At 55.8% G+C, this 18,488-nt stretch overlaps 1 protein-coding gene across 1 annotated transcript in view; it reads left to right on the top strand.

Moving 5' to 3' along the window:
• The first annotated feature begins 2,184 nt into the window (after window positions 1-2,184).
• C2H8orf82 (chromosome 2 C8orf82 homolog) overlaps window positions 2,185-18,488 on the top strand; it is a 37,970-nt gene continuing 21,666 nt past the window's right edge. Inside the window, exons 1-2 of the mRNA XM_030549480.1 lie at window positions 2,185-2,258; window positions 13,209-13,446. Of these exons, the coding sequence (XP_030405340.1) occupies window positions 2,185-2,258; window positions 13,209-13,446 (312 nt within the window). The remainder of the gene's footprint in view (window positions 2,259-13,208; window positions 13,447-18,488) is intronic.

Raw genomic sequence — 18,488 nt, forward strand, 5'->3', positions numbered from 1 at the left:
TGACCTGAGGCCGGTTCCTTGCTAAGGGCCTGTTGGCCTTCAGGCTTTGCATGTATTAAAATGGAGTCCAGCTCAGGACACAACCAAACCAGCCCCTGAGCAGCCCGGTGGTGGCACTGGGCTGTGCCTCTGAGGATCTGCAGTGCCCTGCCCCATATCCCTGTTTTTATAGAGCTCCCTAGTTTAACCCTGAGCTCCTGGCTTGTGCCCCCCACCCCCTGCAGGAGAGTTAACCTCTTGGCTGCTGGTGCTCAGGCAGGGACTCTGTGCCCTACCACCTAGGTTTACATTTCTCCATGTTAACTCTCTTCTCCCCAGCTCCTCTCTCAGCTCTGCTCTTTAACCTGCAGCCCTGCTTCCTTGGGGTCTCAGCGGAGGAACTGTTCTTTCTGTCTGACCTCTGTTTGCCTGGTGATTCCCGTTAATGCTGGGAATCAAACTCTTGGCAGCAGCAAGACAGAGTGTGTGTGTGAGAGAGAGCGACCTGCATTCCTTCTGCCAGCCACGAGGATTTCACTTCACTGTGCCAAGGGACCTCTAACTCCTGGGGGACCCAGCCAGTAACATGTCTCCCGCACTGCCTCTGTTTCCCAATCAGCTTGGTTCAGAATTCAGCTGTGATGGTTCCCCCATCTCACCCCGGACAGCCTGAGCATGGTCAGCCCAAGTCTGCTTGCTCCGGGGACCTGAGCCCACAGGCCCCTCCTGTCTCGCTGAGACCTTGTTTTTATCTCACACTGCCATCAGTCTGTGGCAGGCAGCGGGGTCCTCGGTGCTGCTCAGCCCGGGGCCGTGTGCAATGGCTGGGTACCCCAGCAGCAGGCGCTCTAGGGAGCAGTGAGCTCACCGACATGCCAGCGGTGCAGGGTCCTCAGCCACACTCCAGAACATCCTTGTGGCTCACCAGGAGAGAAAACTGCAAAGGGTCCTGGGTGGAAAGCCCCATCCCCCCATTCGAGAGGTTTCTGTAGCACCTCAGAGAGTCTGGCTGAGTGTCTAATACTTTGCATGTCAGGTTGATGCCAAAGCCCTGGGTGCGAGGAGCAGAGTGCAGTGCATACCCACTGTGCATCCCACAGCACTGGGGTGCGTCCGGGGCCTCTGACCTGCCTTCTGGGCTCCCGTCCCCACCGGAACAACGTGCTGCTCTCTGGGACCGAAACTGCTGTGTGGAGGCAGTGCACAGCACCGGTGGGGCAGTCACACATGGTCAGGCAGGAAAATCCATCTGGGATTGTCCCGCCATCCCTACCACGCTGGGAACATCCCCCCTCTTGGACATTTTCCTTCCTACTGCCAGGGACGGAGCAACCAGTGCTGTTAGAGACAGGCTGGGCTGGAACAGGGTCAGGCAACAGAAGCAAGAAGTCAGATCCAGCCGTCTGTCCTCTCGGGTATTTCTCATGGGCTGTCACTGCGTGACTAAGTGCCAAGAATACACAACAGCGTAGCGCTAAAATTGCCCACTGGGCCCTCACTCGTCGTTCTCCAGGATTCATTCACTGGTAAGAGAAATCTTTCTTTCCTTCTGTCTCCTCCTCCTTGTCACCTGGCCACGAAGAAGGGTGCATCGCATCATCAGAGAAGGCTTCTCATGGAATGTCAAACACGCTCAGGCTTGGGCTGGCCCTCCTGTGGCAAGGAGTTCCACAGTCTGCCAAGGAGGCTGTGCCCAAAGGCCGGCAGTTCTTCCAGCCTGAAGGAGGGGCCTCATGTCACACTGCTCCCTGGCTGGCAGATTTGAGTGTCTGGTTAGTTACTTCCCTAGAGCCTCCTTGGGGAAGGGAGTCCCTGGGAACTCGCCAGCAGCTGGGCTGATAAGAGATTAACCCCTTGGTGTTTTCACAACTTCCCCCCAGTCCCTCCGTCCAGCCTCTCTCGGAGAAAGGGAAAGAGACAGCCCAGCCATCCCAGCGAACCTGTTCCTCAGAGAGATGATGGGCATCAGGGAACCTGCTGGGGAGGGATGGGGTCCAACCCCATACACATGAACCCCACAGAGTCCTGGATGATGGCAGGGAGAGGTGAGCCGAGCTGGATCCCAGTCGCGACGTGATTCCCTCCGTGCAGCTATAAAGAGCAAGTGCCTTCAGCTGCCTGAGAGAAACAGCGAGAGCCAGCCCCAGCAGCAAACGCCCTCCCTGCCCACACACCTGCCGGGAAAGGACTGAGACACAAGGTGCCATGAGGAGCCTGAGCAGCCCAGCGGTGAGCCTGGCAACCCTGCAGTGGCTGGTGCTTTCGGCCTCGATCTCTCGGTGAGGTCCCAGACCCCCCTAGAGAACAGTCTGTTCTGCCTCTGGGTACCAAATGCTGTGTGGGACGGATTAACTAACCCATCTCATGTCTCCAACCTTCCTTGGTTCCTTGCGGCCCCTCCGATCTCAGCTGGGGTCTCTGGCCTGGGCTTCTCTTGTCCAGTCTGACAGTGAGATTTCATTCCTTCCTCCCCAAACAGTTATTCTTGCCGCCCCCATGGAGGCGTTGCCAGCTGATGTGTTCCAGCCATTTGCCTGAGCCCAGGCAGCGCTGAGCAGCACTGGCCTCCGCCAGAGAGGAAGGGAGCTGAAAGCTCCCTGCACCTTGCCGGATGAAACCCAGGGGTGCGGGACCCAGTTCAACAGGAGCTTTCAGGTGTGTCCCTGCAAGTCCCAGTGAGTTGTTCCCTGGACGCCAGTGGGATGTTCCCGGGAGTGAGGAGTGCAGGGTCATCCCAAGCGGTAGTGCTCCCACCCCGGCTCCCAGGGTGCTGCTTGCTGGAGCGACTTGGTCATTCCCCGTATGGTGCTGGGGCAGTGCTAGCAGCACTTTCACTTTGTGCTCAGCCATTTCCGCCCCCCAGGACTTGGAATGGGAAGTGGATTTCACTGGGCTGGGCCTGGACAAACCCTCTCAGCTGTGTGACCAATCCGTACCCTGGGGAGCCTCTGGTCAGTTATGCCCCCGGCCTGCCATGTCTGGCCTGTTCCCTATGTCCACATGGCAATTCAAAACCTACAGCTGGCCTGAGGCCAGCTGCCTCGGGCTTGCGGGCCTTGGGCTAAGGGGCTGTTTCACTGCGGTGTAGACATCCAGGCTGGGCTGAAGCCTGAGCTCTGGGACCCTGCAAGGCGGGAGGGTCCCAGAGTCTGGGCATGAACATTTACATCACAGTTAAACAGCTCCTTCCCCTTAGCCCGAGCCCCCCAGCCAGTCAGTGATTGTCTGACTGCATGTAGACAAACCCTCTGTGACTCTGGCTGCTTGTAAATACTTCTAAGGGCTGTAACCAGGTAGCCATTCAGATAAGCTCCAGCTGCTGCGACAGACCAAAGGGGCGAGGCGAAGGGTCCTTCTCACTTACTTTCCTGTTAACAAGTCATCTGATGGCTTCAGCTGGGGAAATTCCCCTCCGAGAGTCATGGTTCTCCCCACAGAGGTCCTGATCCTTGAGGGAGGCTGGGGGGCTTTCTGACCTGGTCTGTGACTCTCCTGTCCCCAGTGGCATTAACCCCGAGGGCCAGGGCAGGGTGAGAGAGCAGGGTCGGCCCCGCATGCCGTTCATTTGACCTGTGACTATGGCTGTTTCCCCTAGCACTCCTGCAAGTCCCCAAAGGGGAGAATGTGTCCCCAAAGATGTCGCAGGATGCAGCGGGCCCCAGACTCTTGCTGCAGGAGCGGGAGCTGTCAGCAGGGGGTGCAGCGGCAGCACCAGCACCGGGGAAGGCTTGTGTGTCAGGGTTTCTACCTGTTGCAGCAGCCTGGTCTTAGAGCCAGAGTGAGCAATGAATCGGCTTTTGACGTTGCCCACTGCAGGCTCCAGGAGAAGGGCATTAGGAGAGCTGCTTTCTCGCCCCGGGAGGGACACTCATTTGGCTGGTGCTCATTCCTTCTGCCCTCTTCCAGTGGCCTGGTGATGCAGGCAGCACCCCCAGGCTGCAGTGTGAGTCGTGCTTAATCAGTGCCTGTACTGGATCCAAAAGCAAAAATGGGGGAGCTCCCATCTGGCTGGGCAAGCTCCTTTCAGGACCCAGCAACTCTGCTGCTCATGGGCCTGGCCCCGTGAGCTGTCAAGGGCCCTCAGCTCCCATGATGTCAGTAAGAGGTTAGGACCCGCGGCCCGTCTCAGGATTGGACCCTCGATCAGCAGAAAACCAGCTCTTGTATGGACTCCCCTAGAGACGCCTGCTCATCCTCTGGAGATTGCAGTCAGGATGTACAGGGCTAGTGGAGATGAGGCTGGTCGAGGTCGGCCCGACACCCCAGCTGGGGTTTCTGGGTGTAAGTGGAGCCCTGTGTCCCCTCTTTCACCAGGAGAACTTACAAATGGATGGGTCCTCGCACACCATCTAATCCGTCCCCCCTGCAGCGCGGGGAGGGCAAGATTCTAGAAGCACCGTCTAGAGTAGCTCCAGCAACGGGAGCGATGGAGAGGGAGAGATTACTTTTATTTAGTGCATTCCTGTAAAGCTGGAATGTTACGGCGCATCCAAGGCCAGTCAGATTATATAGAGAGATATAAAGAGAGAGAGAGAGATACATAGTAAAAATCGCTAATGACAGAGTTTTAAATCCAGATGCTATTTATCTTTAGAGTCATTGTCTGTCGCCCTTTCGTTGCACAACAATTAGCTTTTGTCCCCGTTCCATTGCAGGGTTTCTTCATGGCTTCTGACCAAAAAATACTCCTCCTCTTCCCCCCGCGTCTGTAGAGAAAGGCCCTTGGGCGGTTCCCTCAGGGACAGGACCTTCCGCGGCGCTGACTCCCCTCAGTCAAGGGCAGAGGCCGCCTGGTCATTTCCAGTGTAGCTGCCGCAGAATCAGTCAAGAAGGCAAAAGTGGAATGGTAGAATCCTCCGGCAGTGAGATGCTGGCAGTTCATTGCTGGGCGCTGAGGGTCCCACCCAATGGGCAGCCTGGTCTAAGAGCCTTCTCTCCCAAGCAGCTGATTGAGTCTCTGCTGCTCCCCCAAGCGAACACACACAACAGGGTCAAGTGTCAAGGCTCAGTGCCCATCGGGTTGTTTCTGCCACTGGCTGGTTCACTGCTTGCACAAGTTCCACACCTCACCCAGGGCCAGATCCTGCCCCTGCACCGCTCCCTGGGTCTTCCTGACAGAGCAGCTGGTAGGCGCCTCACTTTCCTTGGAAGCAGCTGAGGAGGCGCTGTTGGGTGGAAGCCTCCAGGACCCAGTGCCTGTCTTTGCTCTTGAAGCCTGTAGGAGATGTGCTAGTGTAGCAGGATTCTGATCTCAGCGGATCCAGAGAGATCTCCCCTACACAGAGATCAGAAGCTGGCCCTTGAGTCTCCAGCCAGGCTGGGAGCCCCTTCTCCCGGGGGCTACACCTTCCCACAGGTACCAAAGCGTAGGGGAACGTGGCTCTTTCAAGAGACATTGTCAGGGAGTTTGGGCCAAAAACACAGGCTGTGTTACAGAAATGGTCTGACCACCAGGCAACAGAGGGGATGGGTTCATGAAATCTGCCTGGTCAACATTCAAAATGGGATTGAAATTTCCCCTGCTCCCCAAAGCACCCTGATAACCAGGAAGTGAAACCGACCGCTCTAGCTGCACAGCCTGAGCTGAGCAAATCAGCTTAGGTGCTGCTAGGAAGCCAGAGAAGGGAATTGAACCTGACAACGTCCCTTTAAATAGGAGAAGGGGCAAATTCCCTACAGGAATCCCTTGAAGCCAGGGATGAGTTTGGCCCCATGTGTGGCAGGGGAGCAGAGCACTGCTGGGGCCACCGTGGAATAAGCAGACGCAGATTAGTGCTGAATTCCCAGGCAATGTGTCTCTAGGACTTGCTCAGCATCTGGACAGCCGCAAGCGCCAAAGAAGTGACTGGCGCAGAGCTGTTTGCTACAGAGCGGTCGGACCAGCTCCTTGCTGTCCCCCCTGCTGGAGTGGGCCACATATGGGGAGCCCCGGTTGTGTGCTTGCTGCCGACAGATCTCTGCGTAACTTGTCGATTGATTCACTTTAGCATTATCAATTTGCATATGCCCAGGTGGGAACCCATCAGGCCTTTCCCATCAGTCGCTGGAGATTTTCCCAAGATGGGGACAGGAGTTGCAGCCTGAATAGGCTTGTCCTGTTGAACCAAATTCTAGTTCTGGTCTCATTTACCCGAGCGCAAGTCCATCCACATCAGTGGGTTTTACTCCAGATTTACACCGGCATGAGATCAGGGGGCTGGATCCTGACCCCACTGAAGCCAGTGGGAATTGCACCCTTGACTTCAGTGGGAGTAAGCCCGGACATTAATGCTGGAAGTACTGCCTGAATCGCGGTGCATGGGGAATGGGGGTTTGACACGGATTCTCTGCCCATTGGCTCCAACTTTTCTCAGTTAAGGACAGAAGTTGTACAGAGATTTTTAGCTACCCAGAAGCTCTTTTGATCTCATTAGAAGCTCCGGAACCGATTCTCCTCCTTCTTCTCCCTTTTGTTTTTATTTTTAGATGGAACTGGCCTTTCTCCAGCTTTGTACGTTTCAGATGTTCTGACTTTGTTCTTCTCGTCTTCATAAACTCGGTTTTTCCCCTCGATTTTATATATCAATTTTTTTAGACTTGAGTTTTTATTTATTATTAAAAAGACAAAAAAAGAACCAACCAAACCACTCATGGCCGCAGCAGGGAGGGAGCCAGACATTACAGGAGACAAAGGCGACTGCTCAGGAAGGCGTTTGGGGCTGGAGGTGCATTCTCCATCAATGGGCAACAAAGATTCCCCCACCCCTCCCAGGTCTGTTCCAAACTAAGAAACCCCCTAAAGTGAAACTTGCTTTTAACCACTCAGTGACTAACCACTAATGTGCCCCAGCACATGTGATCCCAACTGTCTGCTCCCCCACCCAGGGGGTCTCTCCAGGTGGGGCTGTGTTGGCAATGTGGAGCCTGCCTGTGCCCATCCTGCTGTCCAGGGCATTCAGTCTGGCATCTCTCACCAGCACTAAATTCCGCAGGCAAAGCAGAACTCAGACAGTCCAGGAACTGGGCCTGATTCTCCCCTTGCCTCCACCTGCGCAGCTCTGCTGACTCCACAGCATGTCCCCCCGCCCCCAGGTTTATACCCACGTAAGCTCACAGGCTCACATTACAGCCAGTGCAAACCAGGCCAGCCCTTGTGGGCCAGCCCCTAGCATCTAGTCTATCCAGTCAAAGGGCTGGATTCTGGGTTAACACAGGTGTCAATCTGGGACGAGTCCAGTGAACTCGATGGGCCTGATCCTGCATTGGCACCAGCCCAAAGCAAGAGCAGCTCCCTCCCAGTGAGTGGCAGGGGAGTGTGAGTGGAGTCACCCAGAGCTAGACCAGTGGGCTGAGCTCAGGAGCTGGCTCAGTGCCTGGCATTGTTCCTCAGCTGGTGCTGTTGGTTCTTCGGCCTGTCGCTCGCACGGTGCAGAGGCTGGCGAGCAGCGCTGCGTGGCGCGAGATGGAGTCACCATGTTACCCCAGTGGGTTCTCTAGCCAGGAATTGTGCTGGGCCTGGGATCACAGAGGTCACTGCTGGACGCTGTGTTTTTGTCTCTTTTTCGTTCCTTTCAAGTGTCCCAGTGAATTTAAAAGTCTGATTTCTCTCCCCCTCGCCCCCCAGTTCCCCAATGTTTTCCTTGGACAATCATCTCAGGCACTGGGCAGGCTGTGAGCAATGCAGGCGAAGGGAAACAGACGAGAGGCGGCTCTCGGTCAGTCGCATTCACGGTGGGGATGGACGTTCATAAGACATGCTGAGTAACCTTTGACCTTTAATGCCACAGGCCTTGAAGGCAATTAGGGGGGCAACCTACTGTGTAACGTTGTCTGACTAACTCTGTAATTATGAAGCATGGACATGTAGCGGCGACTCCATGTTGTGTGAATAAAGCTACATATGGACATTCCCCTGCGCTGCATGTCCTGTGTGTTGGTAGCTGCTTCTGTTTCCTGAATGTCTAAAGGGTTCCTTCTCCCTCTGGACATACACAGACCCCCCCATTAGCAGGGGGTAACATCACAACCTCCCCTGCACAGCCCGTAGGCCAGGTCTGAACACCAGGACTTCCAGAACAAAGGACCCTGCCACTCAAACTAAAGAAGGAACTCCATTAGCTGGTAGCAATAGCAGGCTGTTCTCCTCTCACTGATCAGCTACTAGCGTGAGACGTGATACACATGCTCTGCCAGTGGGTTCCAGTAACCTCAGGAGTCTACAGCGCGTTACAGTTCCTGAACAAGACCAAAGCAGACGGAGCCTGAGTCTATGTCCTTAGTACCAGGGTGTCTCCATCAACCTCAGGGGAACCTCTCCTGATTGATACCATTGTGCGATGAGAATTGCATCTTTCACTCACCACTGAAATGCAGCCCACTCTGGTAGAAAGCAGCAGCTGTTTGACATCGCACAGTGGCACTACATAACAGGGACAGGAAAAAATTAGGGAGGTGGAATGGGATTAGCTGAGTTGGGACCCAGCCAGGATACTCTGGGTTACACTCCGACTCCTGGGGATCTTCACTGATTCCTAGTGCTCGGGGCCTCGATTTTACCTGGGGTTTGGAAGACGAGACCTCTCCTTCTGGAGCTTTGGGTCAGATGGGGCAATTGGCAAAGCACCAAGCTGGCATCGAGTGCAAAGCCAGGATCCCTTACATCTCTGGGATGGGATGGGGGGCACTGATCAGCCCGTGTGGCAGCAGGTGCATGTGCCCGGGAAGTCACTGGGCATTTCTCTGCCCCAGGGGTGGGAGGATGGGGATGGGCTTGAGATGTTGGTTCCATTCACTCACATCCCCTCTAGCCTTGATATGCCTCTCTCCGTTGGCCACCATGGGGCTACCCCTGCATCACACTGGGAGATCAGCATCTGGCCCCATCTGAGCTCTGGATCCCCCAGGGTTAGCACAGAGCAAAGGTCCTAGCCAGGCCAGGGGGATGGTGATACTTCAGCCACCATCTCTCCGAGTGCTGCCAGCTGGAGGATGTAAGCATGGCCACATCCTCCCCAAGACACAACAGGGCCCTGGCCCTGCCTGCCACACCCGTGTCCATCCAGAGCAGCCTCTGCGGGCAGTGGAATTTGGCAGAATCCAGCCAGGCTGAGAGGAGGCTCCGGCCTGAAGGCTCTGACTGTCACACACCAACGGTTCTCGCTCAAAACTTCCCCTCTCGGCTTCTGAAGCTGGAAGTCAGAATTCAGGAGCCGCCGCGCCACAGATCTGACTCCAGACACCTGGGGCCAGGCACTATGTCATTGGCTTTGTCTCTAATGCCCCTGTGACACTATGCAGACAATAAATAAATACACACTCTGCCCCTGATAAACTGGTGGTCAGCTGGGAGCAGAACCTGTGCCCAGCTTGCTTCTGGAGAGCTCCCAGGGGTCACCCCAGTCTTAGGAGCTCAGTTCTTTTTATTAGGGTTCAGTTACCCAATAGGTGGTCACCAGGCCCAGTTCCAGGTTTTTTGCCGCCCCAAGCAACAACAACAACAATAAAAGCTGGAGTGCCTCCACTGAAGCAAAAGGCCACCCCTTGAAAAGTGCCGTCCCAAGCACATACTTGGGATGCTGGTGCCTAGAGCCAGCCCTGATGGTCACCAAACACCCCAGGTGTGCACTCCCCATCAGCTGGCCTGCTAGCCCCTCCCCCCAGGTACATGTCTCCCCTCCACACCCCCAACCAGTCTGCCAAGTGTCCCTGGGACAAGCAGCATCAGGCTGTGTTTGATTTCAACCCTTCGCTAAGTCTCTTGGGATTGTAGCACGAGTCTCATGATATTTGGTGGTTTGCTTAAAGACCCAGTTCCTGGAGTCCTGGGACTGGGTGGAAATCTCAGCTTTCGTGTGTGATGTGGAAGGAGGTTGTAACTTCCAGGGGCCTGACGGAGGAAGGGGGCCAGGGGGAGTTGGCTTCTGCCCCTCACGGTTGCAGAGAAGACTTTGAAAACGTGATAAAGACTCCAACATCCAGAGGCCAAGAAAAGGCCCCAGCTGGATGATTTTTTTAAAAATCTGACTTTTAAACCAACTCTCAATCCTGGGGTGGGGGGGTTGACCTTTGGAGCTGGGAGTTGGTGACACTAGTTTGGCGGTATCTGGGGCACGTCCTACAGCCTCAGCGCTGTTGTCAGGTGATTCTGGGAACCTCACGGCTTGTTTTTGTTAAAAGAGCAACTTTCTAGCCCTTCTGATAATGGGAAAGTTTTAAAACGTGACCCCTAAAGACTCAGAAACCAGGAGACAAAAAAAAAATAATCCCCCAATAGAGCTACATATTTTTCAAAAGCTCATTGAATGTGGGGGGAAGGGGCTGGGCTGGGGGAATCTTACTCTGTATGGGACCATGGGCAGAGCTCACTGCACCAAGGCACCTGCACACTGGACAGCAAGGCTGGAGTTACAGGGCATGATCAGAGCTAACCAGGAGCAGCCAGTCTGGGCCCTAGCGGTCAACACGCTGCCAAGCCAAGGAGGGGCCTGGCATAGCGCTGCCTTCATCACCCGAGCAGAGGGAGTTTGGCTCCCCCGGCCTGAAGCGCCTGTGAGCTCAGCACCCACATGGGCCCCGAAGGCCAAAGTTACTCTGTCAATCAATACTGTGCAAGCTGTCTGGGAGCCAGGGCCGGCCCAGGCACCAGCTCAGCAAGCAGCTGCTTGGGGCGGCCAAGGGGAAGGGGCAGCACATCCACGTCAGGCTCTTCAGCGGCAGGTCCCTCGGTCCCTCTCGGAGAGAAGGAGCTGCCGCCAAATTGCCACTGAAGAAGAAAGTGGCACGGTGGAGCTGCCACTGATTGTGATCTCAGCTTTTGTTGTTGTTGTTGCTTGGAGTGGCAAAAACCCTGGAGCCGGCCCTGCTGGGAGCACACAGACACTGTGGTTGAGCAGAGGGGCACCGCTTCCTGTAGGTGAGACCAGGCACTTGCACCCCCTCTGATCAGAGGTGGCAGACATTGTAAAAGCCGGAGATGAAAAAGGCCTGTTAGGGCCTACACCTGGTCTATTGCCTGGGGATCAGGACAGGCCTGGGCCCAAAGGTGAATTCTCCAGGGACGAAGCATCCACTGCTCCCTTTGGGAGGCGTCTCCAAAGCCCAACGCATCTCCCTGCTGGGAAAGGTTCCTTGAATTTCCCAATTCCAGGCCAGCACGGCACGGCACCCAGCAAAGCACACGTAGGGTTAAACAATCCGTATTGCAGGCTGCTGACACCCCTTCGCTCCCTAGGTATGGGGCCAGCCTTTTCCTCAACATCATCGAATCACAGACTTCAAGGTCAGAAGGGACCATTACGATCAGTCTGACCTCCTGCACAACGTGGCCACAGAATCTCACCCACCCACTCCTGTAACAAACCCCTAACCCCTGGCTGAGTTACTGACATCCTCAAATCGTGGTTTAAAGACCTCAAGGTGCAGTGAATCCTCCAGCAGGTGACCTGTGCCCCACGCTGCAGAGGAAGGCGAAACCCCGCCCAGGGCCTCTGCTAGAGGCTTTGTTCCTCACCTTGGGGTCTGTGGCTCCAGAATAAGTGGCTATGTTTCAAGAGACCCCTGCACGTTGGGCACTGGCTGTGGAGCACGCTGGCAAATCTAGGCTGCCTTTAGGTCCCTAAATGGGAGCTGAGCATGTCAAGTTGCGGGTGCTGAGTGCTGGGAGATCTGGGCCTCATCTGCCACCCCTTCCTCCCCTCCCACCTTGACTGTCCTGCCTTGTAAATGCTTCAGGGCAGGGACTGTGTGGGCAGCACCTGCCACAACAGGGCTGCCATTGCAGAGCCTCCCGGCGCTACTGAGAGACAATGAATAGCAGCGAAGGGCCCCTTCTTTAGCTCATGTTCTCGCCTACCCGGCCCATTCACCACCACGTCCCTGACAGACTCTGCCCCCTGCATCCCCAATGGACCCAGCCCACCACCTTCCACATCACACTTCAGCATAACGTCCCCCCGGCTCAGGTGGGACCCGCTGGGCTTGGTGCAATACGGGGGGCAGGCTGGCCAGTGCTGGAGGGGGCAGGAGTGGTGCGGGGGGGGGTTAATTGGGGAGGTGATGGGGAGGCAGGCTGGCCAGTGGGGGGGAGGAGCTGTGCTGGGGGGGTTAATTGAGGAAGGAAAATACGGGGGGCAGGCTGGCCAGTGGTGGGGGCAGGAGCTGTGCTGGGGGGGTTAATTGGGGGGTGATGGGGGGGCAGGCTGGCCAATGCTGGGGGGGGCAGGAGCTGTGCTGGGGGGGTTAATTGGGGGGTGACGGGGGGCAGGCTGGCCAGTGGGGGGCAGGCGCTGTGCTGGGAGGGTTAATTGGGGGGTGATGGAGGGGCAGGCTGGCCAATGCTGGGGGGGCAGGAGCTGTGCTGGGGGGGGTTAACTGGGGGGTGATGGGGGAGCAGGCTGGCCAATGCTGGGGGGGGGGCAGGAGCTGTGCTGGGAGGGTTAATTGGGGGGTGATGGAGGGGCAGGCTGGCCAATGCTGGAAGGGCAGGAGTTGTGCTGGGGGGGTTAACTGAGGGGTGACGGGGGGCAGGCTGGCCAGTGCTGGAGTGAGTCAGGAGCTGTGCAGGAGGGGTTAAAGGGGGATGATGGGGGGGCAGGCTGGCCAGTGGGGGGCAAGAGCTGTGCTGGGAGGGTTAATTGGGGGAGGGCAATATGGGGGGAAGGCTGGCCAGTGGGGGGGGGCAGGAGCTGTGCTGGGGGGTTAATTGGGGGGTGATGGGGGGCAGGCTGCCCATTGGGGGGCAGGAGCTGTGATGGGGGGTTAATTGGGGGGTGATGGGGGGCAGGCTGGCCAGTGGGGGGGGAGGAGCTGTGCTGGGGGGTTAATTGAGGGGGGCGATGGGGGGCAGGCTGGCCAGTGGGGGGGGCAGGAGCGTTGCTGGGGGGTTAATTGGGGGGTGATGGGGGGCAGGCGGCGTGGGGGGGGGCGCTGTGCGGTTAATTGGGGGCAATGGGGGCAGGCTGCTGGGGGGGGGCGGGGGGGGGGTTAATTGGGGGGTGATGGGGGGCAGGCTGGCATGGGGGGCAGGCGCTGTGCCGGGGGTTAATTGGGGGGGTGGGGGCAGGCGCTTGCTGGGGGTTAGATGGTGGGGGGATAGGGGGGCAGGCGCTGTGCGGGGGGTTAATTGAGGGGGGCGATACGGGGGCACCGGTGCGAGCTGAGGCTGGGCTGGGGGGCTGAGCCCTGGGGGTTGATGGGGGCGAGCGCGGCTGGGGGGGCTCTCCCGGGGGGGGCGCCCCGGGCCCCGTCCCCAGCCCCGCGGGCGCCCAGGAGGGAGCGCGGGGCCCGGCCTGCCCGGAACGCGAGCGCGGGGCCGGGGCCGGGGAGCGGCTGCGCTGCCGGACCGGCGGCTCCAGGTCACCCCGGCGGCCCCTACATGAGGCTTGTCTGCGCGCCCTGCTCCGGCCCGCGGGCCCCGCCGCCTACAGGCAGGGCCAGAGCCCCGCGCCCCGCGCCCGGGACTATTTCTACTACATCGACCACCAGGGCCAGGTGCGGCCGGGCCGGGCCGGGGGAGCGGAGCCCCGGGGACAGGCCGGGCCGGGGGGGGGGAGCAGAGCCCCGGGGACAGGCCGGGCCGGGCCGGGGGAGCAGAGCCCCGGGGACAGGCCGGGCCGGGCCGGGGGAGCAGAGCCCCGGGGACAGGCCGGGCCGGGGGAGCGGAGCCCCGGGGACAGGCCGGGCCGGGGGGGGGGAGCAGAGCCCCGGGGACAGGCCGGGCCGGGGGGGGGGAGCAGAGCCCCGGGGACAGGCGGGGCCGGGCCGGGGGAGCAGAGCCCCGGGGACAGGCCGGGCCGGGGGGGGGGGAGCAGAGCCCCGGGGACAGGCCGGGCCGGGCCGGGGGAGCAGAGCCCCGGGGACAGGCGGGGCCGGGCCGGGCCGAGCGGAGCCCCGGGGACAGGCCGGGGGGGGGGGGAGCAGAGCCCCGGGGACAGGCCGGGCCGGGGGAGCAGAGCCCCGGGGACAGGCCGGGCCGGGCCGGGGGAGCAGAGCCCCGGGGACAGGCGGGGCCGGGCCAGGCCGGGAGAGCAGAGCCCCGGGGACAGGCAGCGAGGGGCCGGGAGGACCCAGCCGTGTGGTACCAGCCAAGAGCCTGAGGCTGGGGGGGCCGAGGCTAGCGATGCCCCAGCGATGCTTGGCCCCGGGGGGCTCGGGGCTGGACGGGGTTGCTGGGTGCACTGAGCGGGGGGCTCTGGGGGGAGAAGAGGCTGGGGAGAGGCCACGGGAAACGCTGCCACCTCTCCCCATGGGCCAAGAGCTGATAGTGGGGCCGGGGAGCCAGAGCAAACCCAACCAGGGGCCAGTGGGCTACTGGGCAGCTTGTGCCAGAACCTGGCAGCCCCCATCTCTGCCAGGCAGCATTGCCAGCCCTGAGTGTTGAATCAGGCTCACCAAAAATCATGGGGTGATGTAAACATACTAGATCTGGGGGTCTTTTTATTTGCCTTCCATTCGTGGAGCCTTTAGGGTGCACTGGGGTCAAGTTTTGAAGCTGTCTTCCCGCCACTAGGGCTAGAAACTTAACTTTTTCCTTAAGAATGGCGGCAAAAAAATCATCACATACCCACGTGACTCCAGGAGCTGGGGCTTTAAGGAAAACAATAATTATCATGAGACTCATGACAAAATGATGAGAGTTGGCAATGGCTAATTCCTAGTCACTAGCGGAGCAATAACAGCATCAATCGCCAGGGCCGGGTGGTTTGGGAGGATTCAGTTTTTATTGGTAAATGTTGATTTCAACAAACAGTGAGGCACCCACAAAATATTTCCACCCATCATGACCAAAATTTACAGCTAAGAGCAATCCTGCTTGAGAACATACTAGGGTTTGATTTAAGGCTGTTCACGTGTGATGTTGACAATTTGTGTTTTCACATTTACAAAGATTTAACTATTTGAATCGCAACATCTACTGTTGTTAAGTAATTGTCTGACACTCCCCACCCCAACAGTTTCCCACAAATATGAAAATTTACATCGATAAAAATGGAAAAAGTACTTAAAACCCTTAACTTAGCGCAGCTGTGAAAATTGACATTGATAAAAATGAGAAAAGTGTATTAATTAACAGGGATATTATCAGCTGAAATTATAAAAACAATTAAATTCTGCCCAGCCTCATTATGTGGGAAAAGGGATAGCTGAGCACAAAATGAAGTTTGCCCGTCGCAGTAAGGTGAGCTCAGCGACCTAGTGCTCAGCCTCCAGACAGGGAGAGCCCCTGTGTCCTCCTTCCAGCTCTGCCTCTAGGGGCGAGCTAGGCTGCATTGTCTCTAAGGCCTGGTCTACACTACGCTGTTAAACTGATTTTAACAGTATTAAATCGATTTAACGCTGCACCCGTCCACACTACACTGCTCTTTATATCGATTTAAAGGGCTCTATAAATCGATTTCTGTACTCCTACAAAACGAGAGGAGTAACGCTAAAATCGATATTACTATATCGATTTAGGTTTAGTGTGGACGCAAATCAACGTTAGTGGCCTCATTATTTTACAGTAGCTACCCACAGTGCACCGCTCCAGAAATCGATGCTAGCCTTGGACCATGGACGCACACCGCCGAATTAATGTGCCTAGTGTGGACGCGCACAATCGACTTTATAATATCTGTTTTATAAAAGCGGTTTAAGCTAATTCGAATTTATCCTGTAGTGTAGACGTAGCTTAAGAATTGCCTCTTCACCCCCTTGCTGTGCATCTGAGTGAGGTCTCTTGCCTTGACAGGCACCGACATAAATACAGGGAGCAAATTAGAGCCTATTCTGCCTCTTGTGTCATCAGCAGGATGTCTAGTTTCTGCAGCCTCACACTGTTGCTGCCAATGCCCATGCTTAAAAAGTACCACTGACAATGTGCTGTTAGAGGTGGAAAGAACCCAGGTTGCTGTTTAGCTCCCAGGTGGGGAGGGAAGGGAGGGAGTTTGCAGGGCAGGCAGGTGTTGGGTCCAGAGGCCCCACTGCCACCCCTCAGTGAATTCATAGGCAGCTGTGCTGTGCTCTGGTTCTTGGCCTTCAGGCGGTGACTGAGTCTAGATTGTGTGCAGTGTTGTGGCCGTGTTGGTCCCAGGATATCAGAGAGACACGGTCGGGGAAGTAATACCTTTTATTAGACCAACTTGTGTTGGTGAGAGTGACCAGCTTTTGAACTGCACAGAGCTCTTTGTCAGGTCTGGGAAGGTAGTCAGAGGGTATGTCTGCACTGCAATTAGACACCCACGGCAGGCCTGTGCTGGCTGACTTGGGCTAAGGGGCTGTTTAATTAGGATAAATGTTTGGGCTCAGGCTGCAGCCCTCTGGGATCCTCCCACCTCGCAGGTTCCTAGAGCCCAGGCTCCAGCCCTAGCCCGGACATCTAATGTGCAGTTAAACAGCCCCTTAGCCAGAGCCCCAGTCAGCCGGCACAGGCCAGCGCGGGTTTTTATTGGCAGTGTAGACATACCCAGAGTGTCACAGCTAAATACAAGCTGGACCAGGTTGTTTCACAGAAGTAGTTGATGACTTTTCTTAGGGACTGTTCAAAAAAGAGTTATTGGGTTATTGATTGTTATAAGAAGCCATAAATCCAGTGTCTTTATTAAGATCATGATTTTTAGTGTCTAGCAAAGTTATGAATTTAAGCTCCGAGGCTCATCTTTTGAAGGTGTTGTGCCGGTTTCCTGTGAGGCTGAGAACTGAGAGGTCAGATATAGAGCAATTGCTCTGTGGAAAGCGTTCACCCACAGTTGATACGGTGCTTTTGTCTTTTATCATTTTCCTGTGTGAATTCATTTGAGCGCGTAGTGATTGTCTGGTTTCATCCACATAGTTATTATGGGGGGATTTAATGCACTGGATGAGGTACAGCACATGAATCTTGAAAGGTGTGTTGTGGGGGGTATTGAACATCGTAGCAGAGGAGGTGTCAACAGATTTTGCATCTGTTGTTCTGGCAGAATCTGGTGCCACTTTGAGTTGGTGAGTCCTGGTATATTGGGACCTTGCTTCTGATGAGAGCTTGACAAGGTTGGGGGTGTTGTTTGAAGGCCAGAAGAGGGGGTTTGGGAAAGATTTCTTTCAGGTTGGGGCTCCATCAAGTGTACATTGTAACTGTTTAGTGATACCCTGCATGGGTTCCAGTGTGGGGTAGTAGGTGACAACTAGAGATGTGAAGTCAGAGAGAGTTTCTTTTCTGTATTGAAGCAGGTTCTTTTGAGGCATTTGAGGCCCATTCCATGACATGATCTACTTCTCTGGTGAAGTGTCCTTGTTTAGTGAAGGTAGTTTAAATGTGTTAATGTGTGTATCCTGGACTTTCTCCTCAGAGCATATTCTGTGGTATCTGAGTGCCTGACTGTAAATAACGGATTTATTTCTTGGTGTGTTTAGGGTTGTTACTGGATGTGTGATCTGTGAGTGTTTTGTAAGTAGTTGTCTGTAGGGTTCCATTGCTGAAGCTGATCGTGATGTCCAGGAAGTTGATGCTGGTGCAGGAATGTTCTAGAGAGAGTTTAATTAGATGGGTGCTGGTTGTTGAAGTTGTGGTGGAAATCTACAAGGGAGCTTAGGTCATCTGTCCAGATATATCTCAGGTTTATCATTGGTTTCATGGTGCATTTGTCCAGAAATTCTTCCTCAAGGTGCCCGTGAAGAAGGTGGCATATTGGGGACCCATTACCCATTGCTGTTCCCATGGTTTGGACAAAGTGTTTGTTGCTGAATGTGAAATTGTTATGGATGAGGATGAAATGGATGAGTTTGGCGATGTGTTTGGGGTGGATACCTGAGTGTTGTCCATTGCTTTGTAGATATTTTAGGAAGGCAGCCATGCCGTCATTATGAGGGATGTTGGCGATAGGGAGGTGGCATCAAGGATGGTGTTCTGAAGGAGGCTGTTATTGTTGCAGAGGAAGTTGTTCTGGAGGAAGCTGGTTGTGTCCTGGAGGAAGTTGGCCCTTTGTGTGGCGAGTGCTTTGAGGATGGTTTCTATGAGCCCTGATGTTCCTTCAGTAAGAGTACAATGGCCAGATATGATGGACCTGCCTGGGCTCCCTTGGGAGGCACATAGAAGGTCCCTGGGGTGGTCTCATGGGGGGTGAGATTGTATAGTTTCTCTTGGAGTTGTTTGGGGAGGGATTTGATGACATCCTCTAAGTATCTGGTGAATTGTGGTGTGGGGTCTTCTTTGAGTTTCTTATAGTAGGTGGTGTCGGAGAGTGTCGATTGGCCTCACTGACATAGTCATCATGGTCAAGAACTACGATAGCACCCCCTTTATCTGCTGGTTTGATCATTTTCTGGTGGCTGGATTTCAGGGACTGTGTTGCTGTCCTCTCGGCAGTGGAGGGATTGTGGTGGTTGTGATTTGTGTTAAGGATTTCACAGCCAATCAATGTAACAATCAAGTGTGTGGTTTTGTCCACTGTGCGGTGTCCAGTCAGATTATTCTTTTTTTCCTATTTCCATCCGACGAAGTGGATATTCACCCACGAAAGCTCATGCTCCAAAACGTCTGTTAGTCTATAAGGTGCCACAGGATTCTTTGCTGCTTT

The sequence above is a fragment of the Gopherus evgoodei genome, chromosome 2 (assembly GCF_007399415.2).
Source record: "Gopherus evgoodei ecotype Sinaloan lineage chromosome 2, rGopEvg1_v1.p, whole genome shotgun sequence".
Taxonomy (NCBI): Eukaryota; Metazoa; Chordata; order Testudines; family Testudinidae; genus Gopherus; species Gopherus evgoodei.